Genomic DNA, 22,583 nt, shown 5'->3' with positions numbered 1-22,583 from the left:
AGACGTAAATCTCCTTTCTGGTCCTCCTCCATCTTCAGGGTCCTTCTTCCCAGATCTCCACCATCTCCACCATCCAAACCATCTCAGTATGCTTGTCTCCAGAACATCTAACATCTCCACGCCCCTCGCTCCCAAACAAGCACCGACACCTGCACTGCTCCTTCATCAATCCAAACTAGAAACATCTCAACATCTCGCCGAGGTCCAACTCGTGAGTCACCTGGTTATTTTAGCATCTGGATGAGTCACTTCTTGCAACAAAAAAAAAAAACAACAACACCCTTGCGGCTGGTTGACTCACTCCCACCATCCACCACCTCCAGCATCTACGTCCTCCTCTTCCCACCTCCAGCTCCAGCAGGCATCTCACCAGGCGTCTTCACCCCCAAGCCGCCAGGTCAAAGCTAGTGTTGCTAACGCGCGATGAATGCTAGCCCATCGTTAAGTCTCGCCAGGGTCCATCCTGGGGAGTTTGGACTAAGTAGCCATGGTGCTAATGCTAGCATCGGAGAAGAGCTTTCTAGTGTCATTTTCCATCGCCTGATGGACTTTTTGGTAGACGGACTTCTGGGAGCAAGAACAACCTTCATGGACTCGGACTTTCGGTACTCTCAGGGTTGTTGGACAGGCGAGGACGTAGAGCTGGAGGGGGCGGGGCTTCCGCTCATTCCTAGAAGATCTTTCAATGCTAGCATCTCGTTTAGCCCGATGGACCTCTAGAGAAGGACCTTGTTAATCTGAGCAAGAAGTTCCCAAACCAGGACCAACAAAGGACCTTCATGGACTCGGACACCCAGTTCTCTCACAGAATGTGACACCAAAGGGGGCGGGGCTTCCGCTCATTGCTAGCACGCTAAGCTCTTTCTATGCTAACATTCATTTAGCCTGACGGACTTCTTGACGGATGGACCTCGTTAATCCAAGACCAAGCACCGCCTGACCAGAAGCTCTTTGGCAATCAGGGACCTTCATGGCCCTGGACTTTCAGTACCCTTCCAGAACACGAAGCTCTTTCAATGCTAACAATGCTTTTAGCCCGAAAGCAAGAACTTCTTGAAACAGGAGCTCTTCCGCAATCAAGGACCTTCATGGGCTCACATCCTGGTACTCTCAGGGACATGTGACACAAAAGGGGGCGGAGCTTCTGCTAAAATTCCTGGAACGCAAAGCTATTTCTACGCTAACTTCTCATTTACTGGAGAAGAGATACATGTATTCCATCAAGAGACAGCAGGGATGATCTCATCTGTATCTGGTTCTCTGGGTATCCGATCAGCGTGCAAACACACACACACACACACACACACACACACACACACACACACACACACACACACACACACACACATGTGCGAGAACCTTACCAGTCACTGAGAGCCTGGTCCAGGTGCCGTTCCGGAGCTCATCGGCAGGTTCTTCCAGGAGGAGGATCCGGCACTCGTACAGGCCCTGGTCCTCCAGCTGCAGGACCTTCAGCCTCAGGGCCGTGAGACGCACCAAGGACACTCGACCTGGGGGGGCGAGAAGGTCTTTGGAGGTCAGGGGGTGTCGAAGGTGCACATGTGAAGCTGACAGCCTCCGTCAGATACGAGTCTGAGGCTTCATTGCCAGAAAAGAAATGAACATCAGCCTTGAACCTCGCCTGAAACCACAACACACACACACAGGTAACACACACACACACACACACACACACACACGGAAACATGATCTTCTGGTTGCCAGGTGACACCCCCCCCCTCCACCAACACCACCAACACCACCTCGCCCTCCAGCCTCGTAACACAACCCATGGTGTTTCTGCTTCTACCTACATTTCACACTGACTTAGGCAATTGTCCAGTGACCCGATATGGAGGGGCTTTACGTAAGGACCCCCCCCTCAAAAAAAAAAATAAAATAATGTCTTCACACCTCAGCGGAGGGGGTGAGGGGGTGGTGTGAGGTTGGGTTGGGGGGGTGGGGTGGGGGTAAATACCCGGGGTAATTAGTCTACATGTAGGAGCAGGAAGTTGAATGTGCGGGCAGCGATGATGCACACACCCTGTTTGCCTTTCCACTCATGCCGGAAAAAAAAACCAACCCACAGGAGGGGCGGCGAGCGCTCATCAGCGCACGTGGGATTTAGAAAATCCTGCCCTTTGCCCCCACCGGGGTTGCTTTTTTTTTTTTTTTTTACCCCCCCTGGCCTTCGGCCTTTCGTGTTTACAGCCCGAGTGCGATAAGTAGGTCGCCGGAGCACCTGGGAGGGAAGGTCGAGGTGATGAAGGCCGTCATCGCATCAAAGTACAGGAAGTGGGGGAGGGGCGGACCTACCGCCGCCGCCGCCGCCGCCATCTTTGAATCCCGAGGGAGGGGTCGGGAGGGGGGCAGGGGGGCAATTGAGTGTGAAGTCAGATATCCCTAGCCCTCTGGGGCAGTGCAGAGGAAGAAAAAAAAAGAACAACTTTATTAATTTTAAAATGATTAACATGATTAGTAAAAATTCCAATTAATTGATAAGTCATGAAATGAATTCTCAGCAATAATTTTATAGCAATGAAATAAATGTGTGATTAGCTATATGTTAATTAAAAAATATTTAAAAAAATATATAACGTGTGTCAAAGCAGGACACGAGTGCAAATGAGATTAGCTCAGATTTGTCTGGTTAGTTAAAGCTTCTCCCTTGGTTTTAACTCATCAAACCAACACGGGGGATGGGGGGGGTTAACCCTGCTAACCCTGCTAACCCGGCTAACCCGGTTAAACAGCCTGATCCCAAACACAAATCCTCCTCAAAGCTTTTTTTATATTATTATTTATTATTTTTATCAGGTTATTGCAGCATAAGGGTGTTACATCAGCAGAGTGTGTGTGTGTGTGTGTGTGTGTGTGTGTGTGTGTTAATTGGAAATTGCAAGTTATTACTGTTTTCTTATGGAACTTTCCTGGAAGAAAAGCTGAACTGCTGAGGAGCTAATAGGGATGCAAATAAATAAACGATAACACACACACTCTCACACACACACACACACACACACACACACACAAAAACACAAACACACACACCATGCATTTAGCTGCATCATGCAGCCGCTGACGTGTCAAATCACGAGGTGATGAATCCATGTAAAGTGGATTTACTGAAACCAGGAGATTAGAAAGACACTTTTACACAGATTAAGACCAATCTGGAGTTTAAACACACACACACACACACACACACACACACACCAGCAGATCAACCAATGGGTCATGTTCACTATTCAGACCCTGCAGTTCTTTGGTCAGGTTCTCTATCGGGTTCTACATCCATCAACTTCCACGTCTCGTTCCAGGACTTTCAATCAAATCACATCAGAAACATTGAAGGGTGAAACATCTACAATCTACCAGGAAGGAGGAAAGAGAGAAAGAAAGGATGGATGGATGGATGGATGGATGGATAGCAAACTAGCTACTTACATAGCTAGCAAGCTATCTTGATAGATAGATAGATAGATAGATAGATAGATAGATAGATAGATAGATAGATAGATAGATAGATAGATAGATAGATAGATAGATAGATAGATAGATAGATAGATAGATAGATAGATAGATAGATAGATAGATAGATAGATAGATAGATAGATAGATAGATAGATAGATAGATAGATAGATAGATAGATAGATAGATAGATAGATAGATAGATAGATAGATAGATAGATAGATAGATAGATAGATAGATAGATAGATAGATAGATAGATAGATAGATAGATAGATAGATAGATAGATAGATAGATAGATAGATAGATAGATAGATAGATAGATAGATAGATAGATAGATAGATAGATAGATAGATAGATAGATAGATAGATAGATAGATAGATAGATAGATAGATAGATAGATAGATAGATAGATAGATAGATAGATAGATAGATAGATAGATAGATAGATAGATAGATAGATAGATAGATAGATAGATAGATAGATAGATAGATAGATAGATAGATAGATAGATAGATAGATAGATAGATAGATAGATAGATAGATAGATAGATAGATAGATAGATAGATAGATAGATAGATAGATAGATAGATAGATAGATAGATAGATAGATAGATAGATAGATAGATAGATAGATAGATAGATAGATAGATAGATAGATAGATAGATAGATAGATAGATAGATAGATAGATAGATAGATAGATAGATAGATAGATAGATAGATAGATAGATAGATAGATAGATAGATAGATAGATAGATAGATAGATAGATAGATAGATAGATAGATAGATAGATAGATAGATAGATAGATAGATAGATAGATAGATAGATAGATAGATAGATAGATAGATAGATAGATAGATAGATAGATAGATAGATAGATAGATAGATAGATAGATAGATAGATAGATAGATAGATAGATAGATAGATAGATAGATAGATAGATAGATAGATAGATAGATAGATAGATAGATAGATAGATAGATAGATAGATATCTTCCAGCTCTTATTTTTAGTGTTTTTTACACATAAGGATGAAGATGATCCTCCTCTTCCTCTGAAGCTGAAAAACACTTCTCTTCATCCCTCCATCACTGGCTCCATTCATTTACTTGAGTGGTCCCAAACAATGATTTCAATAAGCGCCATTCACTCACACACACACACACACACACACACACACACACCCCGAGGCGTTCACCTGTAGATGTTTCTCCTCCACGTTCTCAGGTGACCGGGAGAAAACACACCTGAAAAGGTTCTTTGTGAGTTTGAAGGAAAAGAGTTCACTGAAAAAACCTGCAATATCCGAAAAAAAAACAACTACAATGATTCTCGCCCAGAAAAAAAACAATTCTCTAAGGAACTAATATAAACTCTGAAAAATGCACGTCTGCAAAAACAGACTATAAGTCCCTAAAAACAACAATATCTTGAAATGTGAATTCCTCCCTAAACTACAAATAGCATTCTAAACACAGCTATTCCGTAAAAAAAACAATTCCCTACGAACCCCCAAAACTACAATAAACCCCCTTAAATTAAGCCAATTCCTCAAAAACTATGATATCCTTAAATTACACGACTGAAGTACAAGGATAAATATGGTTCACTTAAAAAACTACAATTGTCCAAGAGCCATACTTCCATAAAAACCTAAAAACTACAGTTGCATAAAAAAACTACAGTTCCCTAAAAATTAACGATTACTTCCAAAAAAAATCCCCAAATACTACAGTTCGGCAAAAAATAGTTCCCTTAAAAATTACAATTACTTTAGCAATTACAGCAATTCCCTTCTGAAACTACAATTCCTCAAAATCTAGAGGTTCCGTTAAACTCCCTAAAAACTATACTTCCATAAAAAAACTACAATTCGCTTAAAACTAGCTCCATAAATAATAACAATTCCCTACAAATCTGCAATCATTCCCCTAAAAAAAACTACATTATTGCCAAAAATACAGTTCCATAAAAAACTACAATTCCCTAAAAATCAGCAATCACTCCCCAAAAAACTACTCTTCTGCCAAAACTACAGTTCAGCAAAAACTTGTTTCCTTAAAAACTACAATTACCTTAGAAATCACAAACATTCCCCTATAAAACTACAATTCCCAAAAATTTACGGTTCCATTAAAAACTACAATTCCCAAAAATCTACGGTTCCATTAAAAACTACAATTCCCTAAAAATCACCAACCATTCGCTAAAAGATTACCATTCCACAAAAACTACACCTCTGTAGAAATTAATTCCCAAGAAAACAACAATGACCTCAGAAACAACCAATCAACAGTTCAGTTAAAACTACAATAAACTACAATTCCCCAAAATCTACAATTCCATTAAAAAACTACAATTCCTTTAAAACTAGTTCAATTAAAAAAACTACAATTCCACAGAAACTAGTTACATAAATAATTATGATTCCCTAAAAATCACCCATCATTCCCTTAAAAAAACTACATTATTGCAAAAACCACAGTTCCGTAAAAAACTACAATTCCCTAAAAATCAGCAATCACTCCCAAAAAACAACTCTTCCGCCAAAACTACAGTTCAGCAAAAAAAAGTTCCCTTAAAAACTACAATTACCTTTTAAATCACAAACATTACCCTCTGAAAGTACAATTCACAAAAATCTATGGTTCCATTAAAAACTACAATTCCCTAAAAATCACCAACCATTCGCTAGAAAATTACCATTCCACAAAAAACTACATCTCTGAAGAAAATAGATCCCAAGAAAACTACAATGACCTCAGAAACGACCAAACTACAGCTCCGTTAAAACTACAATAAACTACAATTCCCAAAAATCTACAATTCCCTTAAAACTAGTTCAATTAAAAAAACTACAATTCCACAGAAACTAGTTCCATAAATAATCACGATTCCCTAAAAATCACCAATCATTCCCTTAAAAAAACTACATCATTGCAAAAACTACAGTTCTATAAAAAACTACAATTCCCTAAAAATATATGGTTCCGTTAAAAACTACATTTCCCTAAAAAACACCAACCATTCGCTAGAAAATAACCATTCCACAAAAACTACACCTCTGTAGAAAATAGATCCCAAGAAAGCTACAATGACCTCAGAAACGACCAAACTACAGCTCTGTTAAAACTACAATAAACTACAATTCCCAAAAAACTACGGTTCCGTTAAAAACTACAATTCCCTATAAACCACCAATCAGTTCACCAGAAAAACTACAATTCCCTCCCAGAGTCGAACACAACAAGCCTCCCTGATGAGGCCGGTAGACAAATAATCCCGGCTGCTCGCCTGTCGGACACGTTCCACAGATGTTCCACACATGTTCCACGCTGAGCCCCGACGTCAGAGATATTTAAACCCGCTTAGCGAGCCGTCCTGGCGCCAGCGAGCGCGCTAATCCAGGGATCTCCAGCAGAACAAATAAACCCTTTTAGCTTTTAGCCTTCAACCGAAAAACCGTTCGGAACCGGCGTTCGTTTATTCATTCGTTCACCTCAAAGAGGGCGGAGCCAATCTCGGGGGTGAAAGGTCAACGCCGATATGAGGAGCGGGTCAGGGGCAAAGTGTCGGACGCTCTGATTGGCCGGCTGATGTTTGCTCCGTCAACAGGCGTGACGGGTTCGATGGGATCGAAGGTCAGCGGTGAACTTGCTCACTCCTAGGCTACGTCACACGGTCGAGAGCAGTTAGCTCGCGGTTAGCGATCGGCTTCAAGGGGCGGGGCTTAACCCGCACCAAGAAGCAGAGGAGAACCTCAGGAGGCAGGAGAAGATGGAGAGAACCTAAAAGTCCAACAAGTCCTGCACCCTTGTTCTCCATTTCCATCACGCCTCTTCATCTCCTTCCACCGGCTTCCTGGAACACCTCCCGCACCTCCTACCTCCACCCCAGTCATCTCAAAACATCTCAGGTGGCATCAGCTTGACCCCGCCACCCTGAGGGGAAGGCGGGGGTCAGATTTCCTTGGGGGAGGTTCTCCAGGAGAAAGAGTACAACTCGGCACAAAAGACCAAGGCTCACGTTCCTTTTGTCCACATCCCAACCCATTGTCTGTTCCCTTAACGGACACCAGGAGCTTCACAAAGGAGGTTCTCATCCATCCAGGACCCCCCCCCCTCACCCTTGCACCCCCCCCCATGCCCCACCTTTTTCTCCACAACAAGGAACTACAGACCCTGAGGCCATCAAGACAATGGAAGGAAAACAAGGAGTTGCTATTTGAAACACTATGTAGCCGAGGTCAGGAAGAGCCCTGGAAGACCTGGGAGACCTGGAGGACCTGGAAGACTTGGGGGACCTGGGAGACCTGGAGGACCTGGGGGACCTGGGGGGACCTGGAAGACTTGGGGGACTTGGGAGACCTGGAAGTCCTGGAGGACCTGGGGGACCTGGGGGGACCTGGAAGACTTGGGGGATTTGGGGGACCTGGAAGTCCTGGAGGACCTGGGGGACTTGGGGGACCTGGGGGACCTGGAGGACTTGGGGGACCTGGGAGACCCCAGAGAACCAAAACAAACCAGGAGATTCAAATCTAGTACCAAGAGAAACCTGAGGGTCTGAACTCTGCAGGACAGGCTCATTTGGCCTGTTGTTCAGAAGGGGCGGGGCTTCTGTGTGAGGGGCGGAGCTTCTATGCGAGGGGCGTGGCTTCTGTGTGAGGGGCGGGGCATCATGTGACTAGTAGCACCTTGATAAGAACTACTAGCGTCAAATGCTAATTTTCAACAACATACCCAATGGTAAATTACTTGATGTGTAAAGAGCATTGATTCATTGACTAGCCAGAGCCAATCACAGCTGTCACTGAGGACAGGAGGCGGGGCTTAACTTACATGGGTGCACACACACACACACCTGCATAGTTGGGGTGCACGTGGGGGGGGTAGGACCCGAAACTGATGAGGACCGGGATCTCCAGGCCGCGGCGCACCCACTCCACCACGTGCAGGGTCGCCACGGTAACGGCCGGGTCCGAGGACGGGGGGAGGCACTCCAGCTCCACGGCGCCGCCGACCTTCCCGCCGACTTCCAGCGCCGCCACCCTGGAGGTCACTGCAAGGTCACCACAGGGTTCACCCTCTCACTCACACATCAGGACCATCTGGGATCTTCTGAGGAGGACCAGAGCTTCCGGAGAGGAGGCGCTTACAAAGGAGGGCGAGAAGCGACGCCAGCGTCCGAGCAGAAGCTGATGGAGGCTCCATGCCGGCCAATCAGACGTCCCTCGGCATCTCCTCGCTGCGGGCAGAAGACAAACACACCGTTGTCATGGCGACCAGCCATGAGAGCCTCACGGGTTCTTCTGCGGCTTCCAGTGACTGGAAATCATCCCACATCATTACACAAATGGCTGCGTCCGGCCTCGCCTGCCAGAACCTCCTCCAGAACCTCGTAAACGTAAATAAATCGGCGGTCGCACGAAAACAACTGCTGAGGAGTTTCTGGAAACATCTACGACGGCGGGCGCAACATAAGCCCCGCCCCCTCCTGCCACCTCCACCTGGAGTGGTCCTCAAGGAGATAATGACCTTTTTCTTCTTCTTCTGAGAAGCAGGTTAGCAGCTCCTCTTCTTCCTCCTTTCAAGAGCGGCGTTGGCGGCAGGGGGCGGGGCTTCGGCGAGGGGGCGGGGCTACGGTCAGACGGTAGAACAGCTGAGCTCGGAGCAGACAAGAAGGTTTCCTGCTGGGAGAAGAACAACATGGAGGTTTGGATGCAGGAGATACAGTAATAGGATGGATAGACACACACACACACACACACACACACACACACACACACGGGCGGGGGGGGGTCATACATAAATAACGAAGGAACAAATGGTTTCCCGCTCCGACGGCGAGCTCAGATGAAAGCTCTGATTTGCATCGCGATCAGACGCTTAATTCAGACGTTTAAAAACAAAAAATTCAATAAAATTGAAATCATTTACCGTTGATGGAAAACAGTCGTGTTTCTTTATTAACATGTTATTACTACTTTTACTACTTTATGTACTCGCCGTCCGATTCATCGCTGTTATTTTGTTCTCTGCGCCGCCATGTCGTTACAATAACAACAACATTACATCGCGTCAATAACATGTAAACTTGTTATAACGTGTCAGTTCTAGTTTTATTATTACTTTATTACTTCTTTACATTCTCGCCTCCTCATTTCTTATCCTTCCTTTGGCCGACGCTCACGAATCCACTTCCTGCCTGCGTTCTTATTACAACATGTCATCTTGTTATGAACACACTATTGCTATCGCTATCGCTAATGCTACTAGCATATTATTGTTATTATTTTACGACTTTGGTTTCTCGCCTTCTGATTGGCCGGGAACTTGGGAGCTGAAAACGTCCGTTACTTGTTGTCACGTCCTGATTCGCTGCTTCCTGGCGCCATCTTTGTTGTTATTGCCATGTTATTACTATGCTATTACTACTCTATTACTACTCTATTACTACTTTACATTCTCGCCTCTTCATTTCTTATTCTTTTGTTCTCCGCTCGCGAATCTACTTCCGGCTTGCCATGTTATTACGATAATAACATGTATGTTGTTATTAACACGCTATTGCTAATGCTAATGCTACTATGCTAATGCTAATGCTACTAGCATAGTATTATTATTTTACGACTTTGGTTTCTCGCCCTCTGATTGGCCGGGAACTTGGGCGCTGAAAACGTCCGTTACTTGTTGTCACGTCCTGATTCACTGCTTCCTGGCGCCATCTTTGTTGTTATTACCACGTTATTACTATGCTATTACTACTCTATTACTATTATATTACTACTTAACATTCTCGCCTCTTCATTTCTCATTCTTTTGTTCTCCGCTCGCGAATCAACTTCGGGCTTGCCTTGTTATTACGATAATAACATGTATGTTGTTATTAACACGCTATTGCTATTGCTAATGCTAATGCTATGCCAAAACTATCATTTCATTACTTTTCCTTTTTGCCTCCCGATTGGCCCGAAACCTCAGCTTCTTCTGTTCTTAAGTCCTGATTCGCCGCTTCTTGTCACCATCTTTGTTATCACTAACGTGTAATTACTGTATTATAAGCATTCGACTATTACAGCTTTACTTTCTCGCCCGAGTGAAAATATTAAAAGTCATTTTCTCGGCTTTACGCCCCGATGTAGGCCAGCGGGGTGAAAGTCCAAAGCGCCGGAAGAAAAAAAACAATTACGCAGGCTGTCAAACAGCGGCGGCGCTGGTCGTCACGGCGACAAGCCTTTACATGGAATCCGAGACGAAGTTTAAATGTAATTAGGTTTAATAAAAACAAAAAGAAATCAGCGGCTCATCTGATGACTCCTGGACGACCCCGCTTGCTTCACATCCTGGCACACATATTAAAGAACACGCACACACACACACACACACACACACACACACACACACACACACACACGCCTATAAACCAAATCAAGCGACATATACTGTATTCTTTATTACACTGTAATAACAATAGCGGGTGGAATAAGCACCTCATAAGATGAAACGTGGGATAATTAAGTGAAAATTATTTATATGTGATCATGATTAAAGTTTTTTTCCTAATTGGAGGAATTTTTGGTCACTCTTTAATAAGCATGTATTTAATAATTGTTAATTATAAACAACAGACTTTAATTAATCTTAATGTATGAACTTCATAAAGACACATTAGGATGAATGCATGTTTTTGTTATCGAGTAATAAACCTTACAGTGGTTGGTTTAACAGACATGTGTTATTACACTGTAATAACACCTTAATAGGACATTAATAAACGTGTTATAAGCGAAAGATGTAACATGAGTTTTGTTGATTAAAATTTGACAACAGCTGATCAGGAAAATGATGTCGCACCGATAGCCAATCAGAGGACGGGATCCGAGAAGAACGAAGTGTGAGTTAAGATCAGGTGAGTCCACGTTCCCCGTGGAACATCTCAGGTTCCTCAGGAGAGCCGGAGAACCTCTCAGGGTTTTCCACCGAGCAGAAGAACCAGAAAACACGGTTTTCATGGTTCAACCTCCTGGATGGGTTCTCCATTAGCGCCCGGCTAACGACTTGAGGCTAAGCTTAGAAATTAGCTGCTAGCGGCTAGCTGTTAGCCTGCTGACTCCTCCCACTCTGAGCGTTTCCATGAGGGGGCGGAGCTTCCATCAGCCTGGAGCTCCAAACAGGAAATGCCAACTTATCAACATAAAAGCATGGAGTTAAGCTCCGCCCTCCACTTCCTGTTAACCAGACTCCGCCCCCTCCCCAACACCCACACACACACACCCACACACACACACACACACACACACACACACACGCATCACTGGCTTTCAAAAATGGCAGTTATGTCTTCGCGGCGCCGCCTGTCCGACATCCGACCCCGACGTAACCCGGGGCGACACACCTCACTGTGATTAAGTTACACACACACACACACACACACAGACACACACACACACACACACACACACACACACACACACACACACACACACACACTTTAAACATTTAGCAGAAGCTCTCAGTCACAAAAGGAGCTCAGTGTGAGGAGCACTTTGGAGGAAGGACGCTGAAAAGGAGAAGGTGGAAGAAGGTGGAAGAAGGTGGAAGAAGGTGGAAGAAGGTGGATGGAGGTGGATGGAGGTCCACCCCAGCAGATCTTCTTCTACCATGGGTTTCTCAGACTCCATCTTCTAACCTTCTCCCACACCGTTCCTGTCCTCCTCCTTCCATAAAGCTCCTCTCTGGTCTTCCTCCACCCTCAGCATCCTTCTACCCAGATCTTCTCCATCCCTCCTCTGTCCAGAGAGGAACCTCCAGATCATCTCGTCCACCTGTCCTCTCCTCCTGGCCCAGGATCTTCTGTTTTCAGACTTTCCATTTGGAAGTACGGACAGAAAATCAGTCTGCAGAGATGATGGGGTTCCTCACCGGAGAACCAGGAGAACCAACAGAACCGGCCGACCGTCAAACGGCCTGCAGAGATCGATCTCCTTCTAACCCTGACTCTGGTGAACTCCTGCTGGAGAACCTCGAACATCTACACCTTCTCAGAGCTCGTGTGTCTGACCTCCAGGGCAGAAGGTGCTGGAGATCCACCAGACCAACACCCCAGGAGGTCAGATCCACTCAGCAGGAGAACACATACTAGAACTTTGGAGAACATGGAGATCCCACACAGAGAACGGACATCCACCAGAAGAACATTTCCAGATGAACCAAATCGACCCCTGCCGGTCTGGACCGGCCAATCCCGTAGCAGAGGGGTGCAGGGGGCGGGGCTTAACCCGGAAGGTCTACAACCTTAGCAAGCTTAGCTTAGCATCAGTGGGGCTACAACAAAATATCCTTTCCCTTTAGCATCGTAGCTACTCATCATCCAACTGTAACACGCACATCCCGCGTTGTTAGCATAGCATTCCACATCTCTATTAGCCTAGCACAAAAACCTCTGGACGTCAGGGGGCGGGACTTCCTGTCGCCAGCGACCAATCAGACGCGCCGACCTGCTCCTGGCTTTTCTGTCTATCATCTCACCGATGCAGAGAAGCTCCTTCAGGGCTGATCTTCACCCTCCACGGACAAAGACGTTGTTGTAATTTACCACAAACACACACACACACACACACACACACACACACACACACAATGGTGAACGCACGCACACACGCACGCCTGGAATAAATAGTGAGTTCCTCAAATGTGAGCAGACACACTAAACATCTGCCTCCTGGAAAGCACCGACCTTGGGCGTCTCTGAGGGCCTCTAATAAATAAAATTAAACCTCCTCCATTTGAGGTCATCTGGAATAAATGCTCCTCATCACCGAGGAGGAGAAAAAAGAAGATTTTTTGAATTTAAATACAAATAATAAGCAAGCAGAGATGCGTTCAAGGACCTTCACCAACCTCCGCTGTTGTTGGTTGTTCTTCGGCGGTGATGCGTTCACGGCCCGTGGGAAAACACAAAACAAAGAAAAATGTTCTTGTTCGGAACAGTTGGAAACGTGGAAAGGAAGCGAACCGGAAGAACCGGCGGCTTTTGACGGGTTCCGGACCCACAACCCCCGTTTTAACACGCAGAAGGAGAAGAAGAAGAAGAAGAAGAAGAAGAAGAAGAAGAAGAAGAAGAAGAAGAAGAAGAAGGGGAAGAAGCAACCGGACCGGAAGTGGTCCTACCAGCGCAGCCGCGTCTCCAGACGTTCATCCCAAAGTTCTCCTCTTCCTCCAACCAAGCGTTTGACCTGGAGAAGGTCCACTCTTCTTCTTCTCCTCTTCTTCTTCTTCCCTTCTTCTCTCCCCGCAGGTGTCCAGGTGTCTCCAGGTGAAGCACCGACGTTCACCTGCTGCCGCTGCGGCGTCGTGACGTCACACACGACGTCGACCACCCACCCCTCCTCCCGACACACACACACACACACACTTTTTAAATGTCGCAACTGCTGCGTGTGTGTGTTGATCATTAACCACGCCTGTTGTTCCCTCGGTCGCCGCTAGAGGGCGCTGTTCCGCTGCGTGGTCGCTTCATGCGTGTTTTTTTTGGTTTTGCAGCTGCTGTGGATTATTTTGCGAGTTTAGACAGTGAAGATGTTATCGGTGGTAATTAATGAACGCAGATCGTGGAATTAAAGAATTGTTCCCTGTGGAGATCCATAAAGTTTGTCTGATCTTATCAGCCTCGTCATGAAGTTAGTCTAGTTATAGATTCAAACTTGTACTTTTAAACAGTCAGTCTGGTTATTAACCGTTAAAACTAACATACAGGTGGTTGGATTTTGTAACAGTGAGTCTAGTTATAAACAGTGAGTCTAGTTATAAACAGTGAGTCAAGTAATAAACAGTTGGTTTGGTTTCAAGAGCTCTAACCGGTTGAGTCCATTTGTGTAAAATGAGTAGCCATGTAACAGATGTTTCTTGTAAAGGATGTTTTTGTAACCGGCTTCTGATGAGAAATAAAACACTTACTGTCCTTGCAAGCAGTGTCCTGTGTAGCATCGTATCCCACTTCTTCCTGTAAACAGGCCACACATGTAGATCATTGACCTCAGGAATGACTCATGGTGTTTCTGTGATCTTCATAGATGTCGAAGGCGTTAAACTCTTCCAGATAGGAGTGTCTTTTCAGGATACGTGGAGTGAAAACTGTGATCGAGACGCTTCTTCTTCTAGCGCTTTCTTCTGAGGCAGCGGACAGAAAGACCCCGAGCCTCACAGGAAACCTGTTCTAACTCCTCATTTCACCTTTCGTTTCTGCAGGACGCACCAAACACAACTGTACAACGCACTAGTCTACTTACTAACACTTAGTCTACTTATAAACACTTAGTCTACTTACTAACACTTAGTCTACTTACTAACCCTTAGTCTACTTATAAACCCTTAGTCTACTTATAAACACTTAGTCTACTTACTAACCCTTAGTCTGCTTATAAACCCTTAGTCTACTTACTAACCCTTAGTCTACTTATAAATGCATAGTCTACTTATAAACACTTAGTCTACCTACTAACACTTAGTCTACTTACTAACACTTAGTCTACTTATAAACCCTTAGTCTACTTATAAACACTTAGTCTACTTACTAACCCTTAGTCTACTTATAAATACATAGTCTACTTATAAACACTTAGTCTACCTACTAACAATTAGTCTACTTATAAACACTTAGTCTACTTACTAACACTTAGTCTACTTACTAACACTTAATCTACTTATAAACCCTTAGTCTACTTACTAACCCTTAGTCTACTTACTAACCCTTAGTCTACTTACTAACCCTTAGTCTACTTATAAACACTTAGTCTACTTACTAACACTTAGTCTACTTATAACCCCTTAGTCTACTTATAAATACATAGTCTACTTATAAACACTTAGTCTACCTACTAACAATTAGTCTACTTATAAACACTTAGTCTACTTACAAAAACCTAGTCTACCTATAGACACTTACTCTACCCTTAGACACTTGGTCCACTTATAGACACGTAGTCTACTTATTGACACTTAGTCCAGCTATATGAACCCTGAGTCTACTTCTAAACAGAGGGTCTAGTATAGATAGTCTAGTTATAAACACTCAGTCTACTTATAAACAGTAAGTCTAGTTATAGACAGTCTAGTTATAAACACTCAGTCTAATTATTGACATTTACATAAAAAAAAAACAAAAAAAACCACAGAAGACACACAAAAAAAAACTAACCCCAGCTTACTGTTGTGTATATTTCCTGTGCATCTTGTATTTGCAAGTGTATTTGCAGTCCTTCTGTCCTCTATTGTAAGTGGCTTTGGATAAAAGCGTCTGCCAAATGTAATGTAATGTAATTTACATCTACTTATCAGTTAAGGCCAGTTATATATACTAAGCCTCGTTATAAACAGTCTGGTTATAGAAAGTTAGACAAAATAACAGTTGGTCTAGTTGGGAAGTTTATTCTAAACAGTCTAGTTATTAGTGGTTATAACCAGCTGGTCTAGATATAAACCATTTTAGTGTGGCTGTGAACAGATAGTCTAGTTGGAAGGTTAGTTTCAACAGTATGGTTACAAACAGATGGACTGGTTAAAAACCCTGAATTGGGTTCAATAGTTAATCTGGTTATAAATGGCTAGTCTAGTTAAAGCCTAGTAAAACAGTTGGTCTTTTAATAAGGTTATTGGGTTATTAGCCCTAAACCTAGTTATACACGGTTCACTTAATTAACTCCACGGTGAAGGACTGCAGATTATCACACTCAGTCTTTAATAAAAGCAAAACACACATTTCCTTCATGACACACACACACACACACACACACTTTAAAATGTGGACCAAGTCCTGGGATTGTCCTGGAAAATCTTCAATAAAAACATAAATATGTCAGTAGCTGTTTGAGATCTTTAAAAAAACAAAGGTTGTGTAAAACCTGGAGAACCATGTGACCTCCAACATCTCACACACCTCCAGCAACACCTCCTCCAGCTGGACGCCACGGCGACTCACACACCTGGTCAGTGTTCCCAAGCCTCAGTTCCAGGAGGCTTCTCATCGTGACGACACACACACACACACACACACACACACACACACACACACACAAGTCCAGACACCTTTGCTTCAGGGTGTCTGGAGAGCCAACCTGACCCTGTTAGAGTGTAATAACGGTGTTATAACTCTCCGGAGGTCGGCGTGGGAGGCGGGAGGAAACGGCGAGGAAGACGCGTGGCTAAAATTAGCGGCGGGAGGTTTCTCCGAGGAGACGTGGGAGAAACGGCGAGAGGACGCGGCGAGGAAGCGGCGCCGCCGGCGTCAGTCTCCGCAGTCGGGGATGTCGTCGTAGGAGTATCCGCGGTAACCCTTGGCGGCGTAGTAGACGATCCTCAGGTGGTACAGGCCGGGCAGGAAGACCAGGACGCCGATGATGATGACGGGGACGGTGCGCTCCGAGTGCTGAGGGGGGGGAAGACGGAGGTTTGGTTTCTGTGGCGAATCGTCACCGAACGAAAACACGAGTTGGCCGTCGTGTTGCCGCGGCAACCAGGAGTCGGGAGAACGTCGCGCGAGTCGGTCGCTTTTTTTTTTTTTTTTTTTTTTTTTTTTTTTAATTCACAACCTCGCCGAAACCAGGACGTGGAAGTTTTGTTTCCCCGACGGAAAACGACCTTCGACCCGAGGGGTCGCCCGAGGAGGCGGCGTCTTTTGAGGCCGCGACGTCCCGACCGGACGAGGTTTGTTCGGTTAAAACGTCGGCCCGGCCCGGCGGAGGGATCTGTTGCCATGGCGACGCCCGGCCGGGACGCCGAGACCGGCCAGGTTCGAGGAGCGTCGGAAAAAGCGGCGCCTCCTCCTCGGTTTGTCGTTCTGGTGGCTGGATCTTCTGATGGGAGCCCAGCAGGACGGCGGGCTTCCATACCTGGTTATTATTAACACTATTTATTAATAACCTGATCACCAGAGCTTTCATTACTTGAGTAATTACTCTCTGCGATCGGAGGCTGCTGGAGTCGATAAGGGAAATTAATTAGAAGGAAGTTCGGACGCCGTCTCTCATCCATCCATTATTTACAGGGCCGGGGGGCGGAGCCTCTGGTCAGGGGCGGAGCTTAACCCGGACGGGTCAGCCGTCAATCATCCGGCCGTTCAGCCTCTCCTCCAGGCAGGAGAAGATGGATGGAGAAGCACCGCTCAGGCTACGGTGGCTGGAGCTCTGGTTCCACGGAGGCTGACGTTAAAAGCAACGTCCTGCTGATGTTTAATTAGGAGATAAACCTGAGAGCTGATCTCCAGACGTCCTCCAGACATGGACTTCACAGGCTTCAGGTCCACGCTCCTGCAGGACTATCTGGACCATCAGGACTCGCTCTGACTTCCAAGGACACGGTGGTTTTGGAAGGAGGAGGACGTCCTCACGTCTCCTTCAGGCTGGGACTTCAAACAGCCTCTGAAGATGAATTATTACAATTATTAATCGAGTCTTTTTTTCTTGCTTTCCTTATTTTCCACAGTGGAGTTTAAACCCTCACACTGCTCCTCCCTGACCTTCAGCTTCCATCTCCAGGCTGGTGCATCTCAATCACCGGCCTACCGGACCTTCACTTCCACACCTTCAGGGCCGGATCCAGGTCCTCCGGGCCTTCCACGCCCTTCAGGCCTTCAAGGTCCTCCAGGCACCTGCAGTGCTTCTCCATCTCCAGCTGGACTCCATGGGGTCCAGCTGGTGCTCCACCACTTTGTAGCACCTCCTCAATGAGGTCATCACTGAACGCACCCACGACGGAGGAGGTGGTGGACCTGCTGCTCCATCTTGTCCAGCAGAGGAGCCAGAGAAGGCTACACGCTAGCAGCCATGCTACTATGTAGCACTCTTGAGGTTGTTTGTTTGTAAATGGCGCTTTCCAGCGCCTGCACCTGATTGGCCGGTGCTCTGCTGACATCACCTGCTAGTGAACCTCACCAGAGCGGCTACTAGAAACGTACGTGGGCCCTGGTACGAGCCCTGACACCCAGAAGAGGTTTTCCATAATAAAGGTTTCAGGCTGGGATAACAGGATGTGACACGTTGGATGTCAACAGGAAGGGGCGGGGTTTAACGTCACCTCCACTTTGATGGTCCCGGCCAGGAACAGGGCGCCGAAGATGAGCAGCAGAGACCCGACCAGGAAGAGGAAGAGCGCCAGGGCGATGGCCTTGTACGGGACCCGGGGCGGACTCTTCTGGAACTGCAGGGGACGGAAACAACAGGTTCTTGAAGCGTCCGCTAAGACGGCGCCGCGTCCCGATTGGCCGGTTCGGGGCGAGGTGGGATTTCTTGAATGGTTTATTTCAGATCAATTATGATTATGAATCATTTCTTTTCAAATACATTCAGTGTAAGACGGGACTAATTCCTGGACAAATCCGTTTACCAACAAAACAGAGACTACATGAAGGAGCTAACAGGCTACTTGCTAGCGGAGACGCATCAGTGATGCCGTGCTGAGCTAGTGGTTGGTTCTCAGATTTCAACTTAGATTTAAAGTTTATATTGGATTTTTTCTTCTTTTTTTTTTTTAATCTGGAGAACCAGGAGGAAAGAGAGCGCCAAGATAGTGAAGATACCGCTGACGTTCTTCAATACAAGGCATGCATCAGCATGGAGACGTTTTCTGGGCCGACCTGAGCGGTGGACCGAGCGGGAACAGATTATACATTTACATTTCGGTTTAGGAACATTTCGGAAACATTCAAATCGTAAACAGAGTCAGACCTCCACTTGCTCCACTCCCGCCGTAAAACATCTCCTGGCTCCTCACAGAAGATGCTCTCCGTCACCGCATCTCACAACTTCTCCATGTCGTCACGGACGAGTCCACGTCTCACTCGTGTTTATCCATGATTCTAGCTAGCTAGCGGCGGCGGCGGCGCGTCCCACGGTCTTTAAACGCCACTTCCCAGACAGCTAACTCAGATCTGGGCCTCGATCGCAAAGCTAAAGCTCCATTTGAGTTTGCTGAAGATGTTTCTGAGGACAGGGGTCCCGTGGAACGCCTTACCTGAAGCTCTATGTATCCGTCGTCATCTGCGGGCAGCCAGGAATACTTCACCCTGTTGCCGGGGGCGACGGCCCCCGCCATGGCGCCTCTGGGGAGGAGGAGGCGACGCAGGAGCTCCGGTCACATGACCGCGGTGCCACCGAGGTCAGACGGGAACACTTCCAGACGTTCCCCTGAGTTTCATAAGAGCTCTGTACCTGAAAGCAACACGATGACAGCATGTTCACACACACACACACACACTTTCTGGATGGAAACATGAGGAAAGCTCACTGCAGCAGCGGCAGCAGCGGGAGGAGGTTCTGAAGGTCTATCTGCAGCACAGCACGTGTGTGTTGTGACCCCACCTGAGGTCTTCACGCAGCTTCTCCTCCCACTCCTCCCCCCAGAGAAAATATTACATTTCTCTAACTCGGTTTTTCCCCGGCTGAGAACTGGCCCATCCCATAATGTTGCCATGGAGACGGGACTCAGAACCCGTAGCCTCGGGCCCACCTGTCAATGGGATCTTGTCGCGAAACAGAGGGTGTTATTCTTTCAACGTGCTGGGGGAGTGTGTGTGTGTGTGTGTGTGTGTGTGTGTGTGTGTGTGTGTGTGTGTGTGTGTGTGTGTGTTGAAGCTTACAAAGCCAGACAGAACCTTGACAGCGGGAGAGGAGAAACCGGAGGAGAACGCGTCCTCCTCCACCCAGGGGACTTCAGAGGGTTTGTGGGGTGTCTGAAGAACAGCAAGGGGGTTCAGGGATGAGGCCGTCCAGGTCCAACCTCCCTTCATGCCGGAGCACCTGGTGGTGGGACCTTCTCCCTCCTGGAGAGGGACACCAGCTCCCCCTGGTGGTCGCAGAGGCACAGCTTCCTGTCTCAGGACGGGACGTTCTAGGAGTGGAACGGGAGAACCCGCAGGAGAACCCACGCTATGGAGAGGTAGGACCACACACCCCTCTGCAGGGAAAGAGGGTTCCTGCTTTGAGTTCTTCTCCACGTTGTTCTTCCTGGGTTCTATCCAGGTTCTCCGTCTTCCTTCCACTCCGGTTCCCTCAGAGAAGCAGCGATGAGGAGCAGTGAGGAGTTTGGTTTGAGAGGTCATGAACAGAGTGGAGGAGACTCTTCATCAGGGGTTTCATCGGTCTCCTAATCCATGTCCACTACGGTCTGGTGGAGGTCCTGATCAATACCACGTGCGGTTCCTTGTTCTACATGGCCGGCGGAGCAGAAGAGACGGACCGATGCCGCGGGTTTCCGTCAGATTGATTTTCTCCATCATCTTCTCGCCGCCGAGCCGCGAGCGCAGAAAGGTCCATCGTGAGATCCTGCTGGCGTCCAGGGCACGCGTCTACTTTCATGGCTGACATTTTTATTTGCAGAAATCGATGAGCGGCGTTCCGTCCGACGGCGCAGTCAAACACAAATAAAGACGGCGGCGTGCGATCGCACGTGTGATCGATCCCGCCACGGGCCAGACCGCCGCTTGTTTTCATGTCGGGGTTTTTAGCGGCCGCACATGACCACACCTCGACACCCCGCGGGGACGGCCAATGAAAACAGCCCTCCCGGCGGGAACAAACCATATGGAGGGATTCGCACACACACTTTCGCTGTCTGTTCGCTGACGCAAAGACGTCCTAGCGTTCGCCCTCTCGGTCACAACAACTGTTTGGAGTCGTCAATGAACCTGAAGACTGTTTGGGGTCAGCAGGAAGAGGACGGAGAACCTAGAGAACCCAGGCAGGAGAACATGGAGGGAACACAGAGGGAACCCAGGAGGAACCAGTAGGACATAGAGAGTCCGCATAGAGAACCCGGGAAGAGGAAGAGACCACATAGAACCCAGGAGGAGCCAGTAGAACGCCGTGACTCCACATCAAGACCTCAGAAAGGACTTAGCAGAATGTAGAGACTCCACACCAAGAACCCAGGAGGATCCAGCAGAACTTGAGAGTCCAGAGAGCCCAGAGCAGCACAGGTTTCCAAACAGGAACACTGCTGAGCACCACAGTCCCTTTTATATGTGTTATGTTGTAAATTTATATGTATTTTGAGTAAACTTATGTTCTGGCCTGTTGATCCTCAGACCTCCTGCACCTCCATCCGGGTTCCTCTCGTTCACACACGTTATTTATCCTTAGCGACAACAACAACAACAATGATAACGAGGGAAAGTCTACGTTATGCAAGTGTTTCAACCCCAAGTTAAAAGATTATGTAAGTGTTCTATATATTTAATAAGGCAAATATTTTATGCAGCATACGTGTTTTAATGTTTATTTATAAAACAGTCCCTTAAGATGCCCCCTCTTGTTTTGGAACATACGGGTAACAACCGACGGAAGCGAGTAAAGTCGCAGCTCGGAGTTTGTTTCGGTTTTAGTTTTAGTTATTGTTGCTTTGTTTATTTAGTTTTAACATAAATCACGTTTAAAAAAAGCTGGGCGGTTTTACGCCGCTTTTTTCCCCTTAGACGTCTACATCCGCTCCGTTAGCTAGTTTTAGCGTTTGGCAGTAATTAGCTTAATTAGCATTAGCTTCTTAATTCGATGCGTTAAAATAGAAATTAAAATGGGTGGGGGGCGTGGGGGAGGCGCCGGGAGAGGAAACGGCGTGAGTCAAAGTTCCAGGCTCCATCTGGAGCTTCTCTCTTACCTCCAGCCGAGGAGGAACAAGCGGCGTCTGCGCTGCTTCAACCCCGCAAGAAGTTTGGGGTCCGACCGGCGGAGATCCGCTAACTTTACTTCCTGGTTGTCCCGGGAGCCGCGCATGCGCCGTGGCGGCTCCGCGGCTGCCCGCTCACACTTGTTTAGTTTTAGCACTTTGACGCACAAAACCGTGTTTTAAAAGACACCTTTAGTATGCATTACTATTATTATTATTATTATTATTATCATTATTATTATTATTATTATTATTATTATTATTATTGTTATCATCATCATTATTATTACTATTGTTAAGGTTATTATTATTGTTATTATTGTTATTATTATCATGATTATTATCATTAGAGTCTCTCATTTGCTGCAGCAGGTAAAAGGTGTGATTGATTCGAGGTGAGGCTGCTCTCCATGGCAACCGTAGAGAAGTCCCATCCCATCATCAGCCA

General features: G+C 46.3%; 2 protein-coding genes across 3 annotated transcripts in view; both read right to left on the bottom strand.

Annotated features, from left to right (window-relative positions):
* LOC147220602 (protein turtle homolog A-like) overlaps positions 1-13,874 on the bottom strand; it is a 36,652-nt gene extending 22,778 nt beyond the window's left edge. The window contains exons 1-5 of one of the 2 annotated variants that reach the window (XM_086171096.1): positions 13,652-13,874; positions 9,017-9,171; positions 8,638-8,726; positions 8,343-8,540; positions 1,365-1,511 (exon numbers count right to left, since the gene is read on the bottom strand). In XM_086171096.1, the coding sequence (XP_086027222.1) occupies positions 1,365-1,511; positions 8,343-8,540; positions 8,638-8,692 (400 nt within the window). In that variant the 5' untranslated portion in view covers positions 8,693-8,726; positions 9,017-9,171; positions 13,652-13,874. The remainder of the gene's footprint in view (positions 1-1,364; positions 1,512-8,342; positions 8,541-8,637; positions 8,727-9,016; positions 9,172-13,651) is intronic. The other variant, XM_086171097.1, reaches the window with a different exon arrangement.
* A 2,324-nt stretch (positions 13,875-16,198) lies between these two features.
* Positions 16,199-22,231, bottom strand: LOC147220601 (transmembrane protein 230-like). Its single transcript, XM_086170829.1, has 4 exons — positions 22,127-22,231; positions 19,487-19,683; positions 18,551-18,673; positions 16,199-16,904 (listed from the first exon to the last, which is right to left on the bottom strand). Exons 2-4 carry the CDS (start codon positions 19,565-19,567, stop codon positions 16,764-16,766), a joined length of 345 nt encoding a protein of 114 aa, XP_086026955.1. The 5' UTR covers positions 19,568-19,683; positions 22,127-22,231; the 3' UTR covers positions 16,199-16,763.
* Positions 22,232-22,583: the final 352 nt, after the last annotated feature.

Source organism: Fistularia commersonii, chromosome 23, assembly GCF_037954325.1.
Source record: "Fistularia commersonii isolate RoL2024-O1a breed Wild chromosome 23, RoL_Fcom_v1.0, whole genome shotgun sequence".
Taxonomy (NCBI): Eukaryota; Metazoa; Chordata; class Actinopteri; order Syngnathiformes; family Fistulariidae; genus Fistularia; species Fistularia commersonii.
Note: the sequence above shows the minus strand (reverse complement) of the source record. Positions and strands in the feature narration are given on the sequence as shown.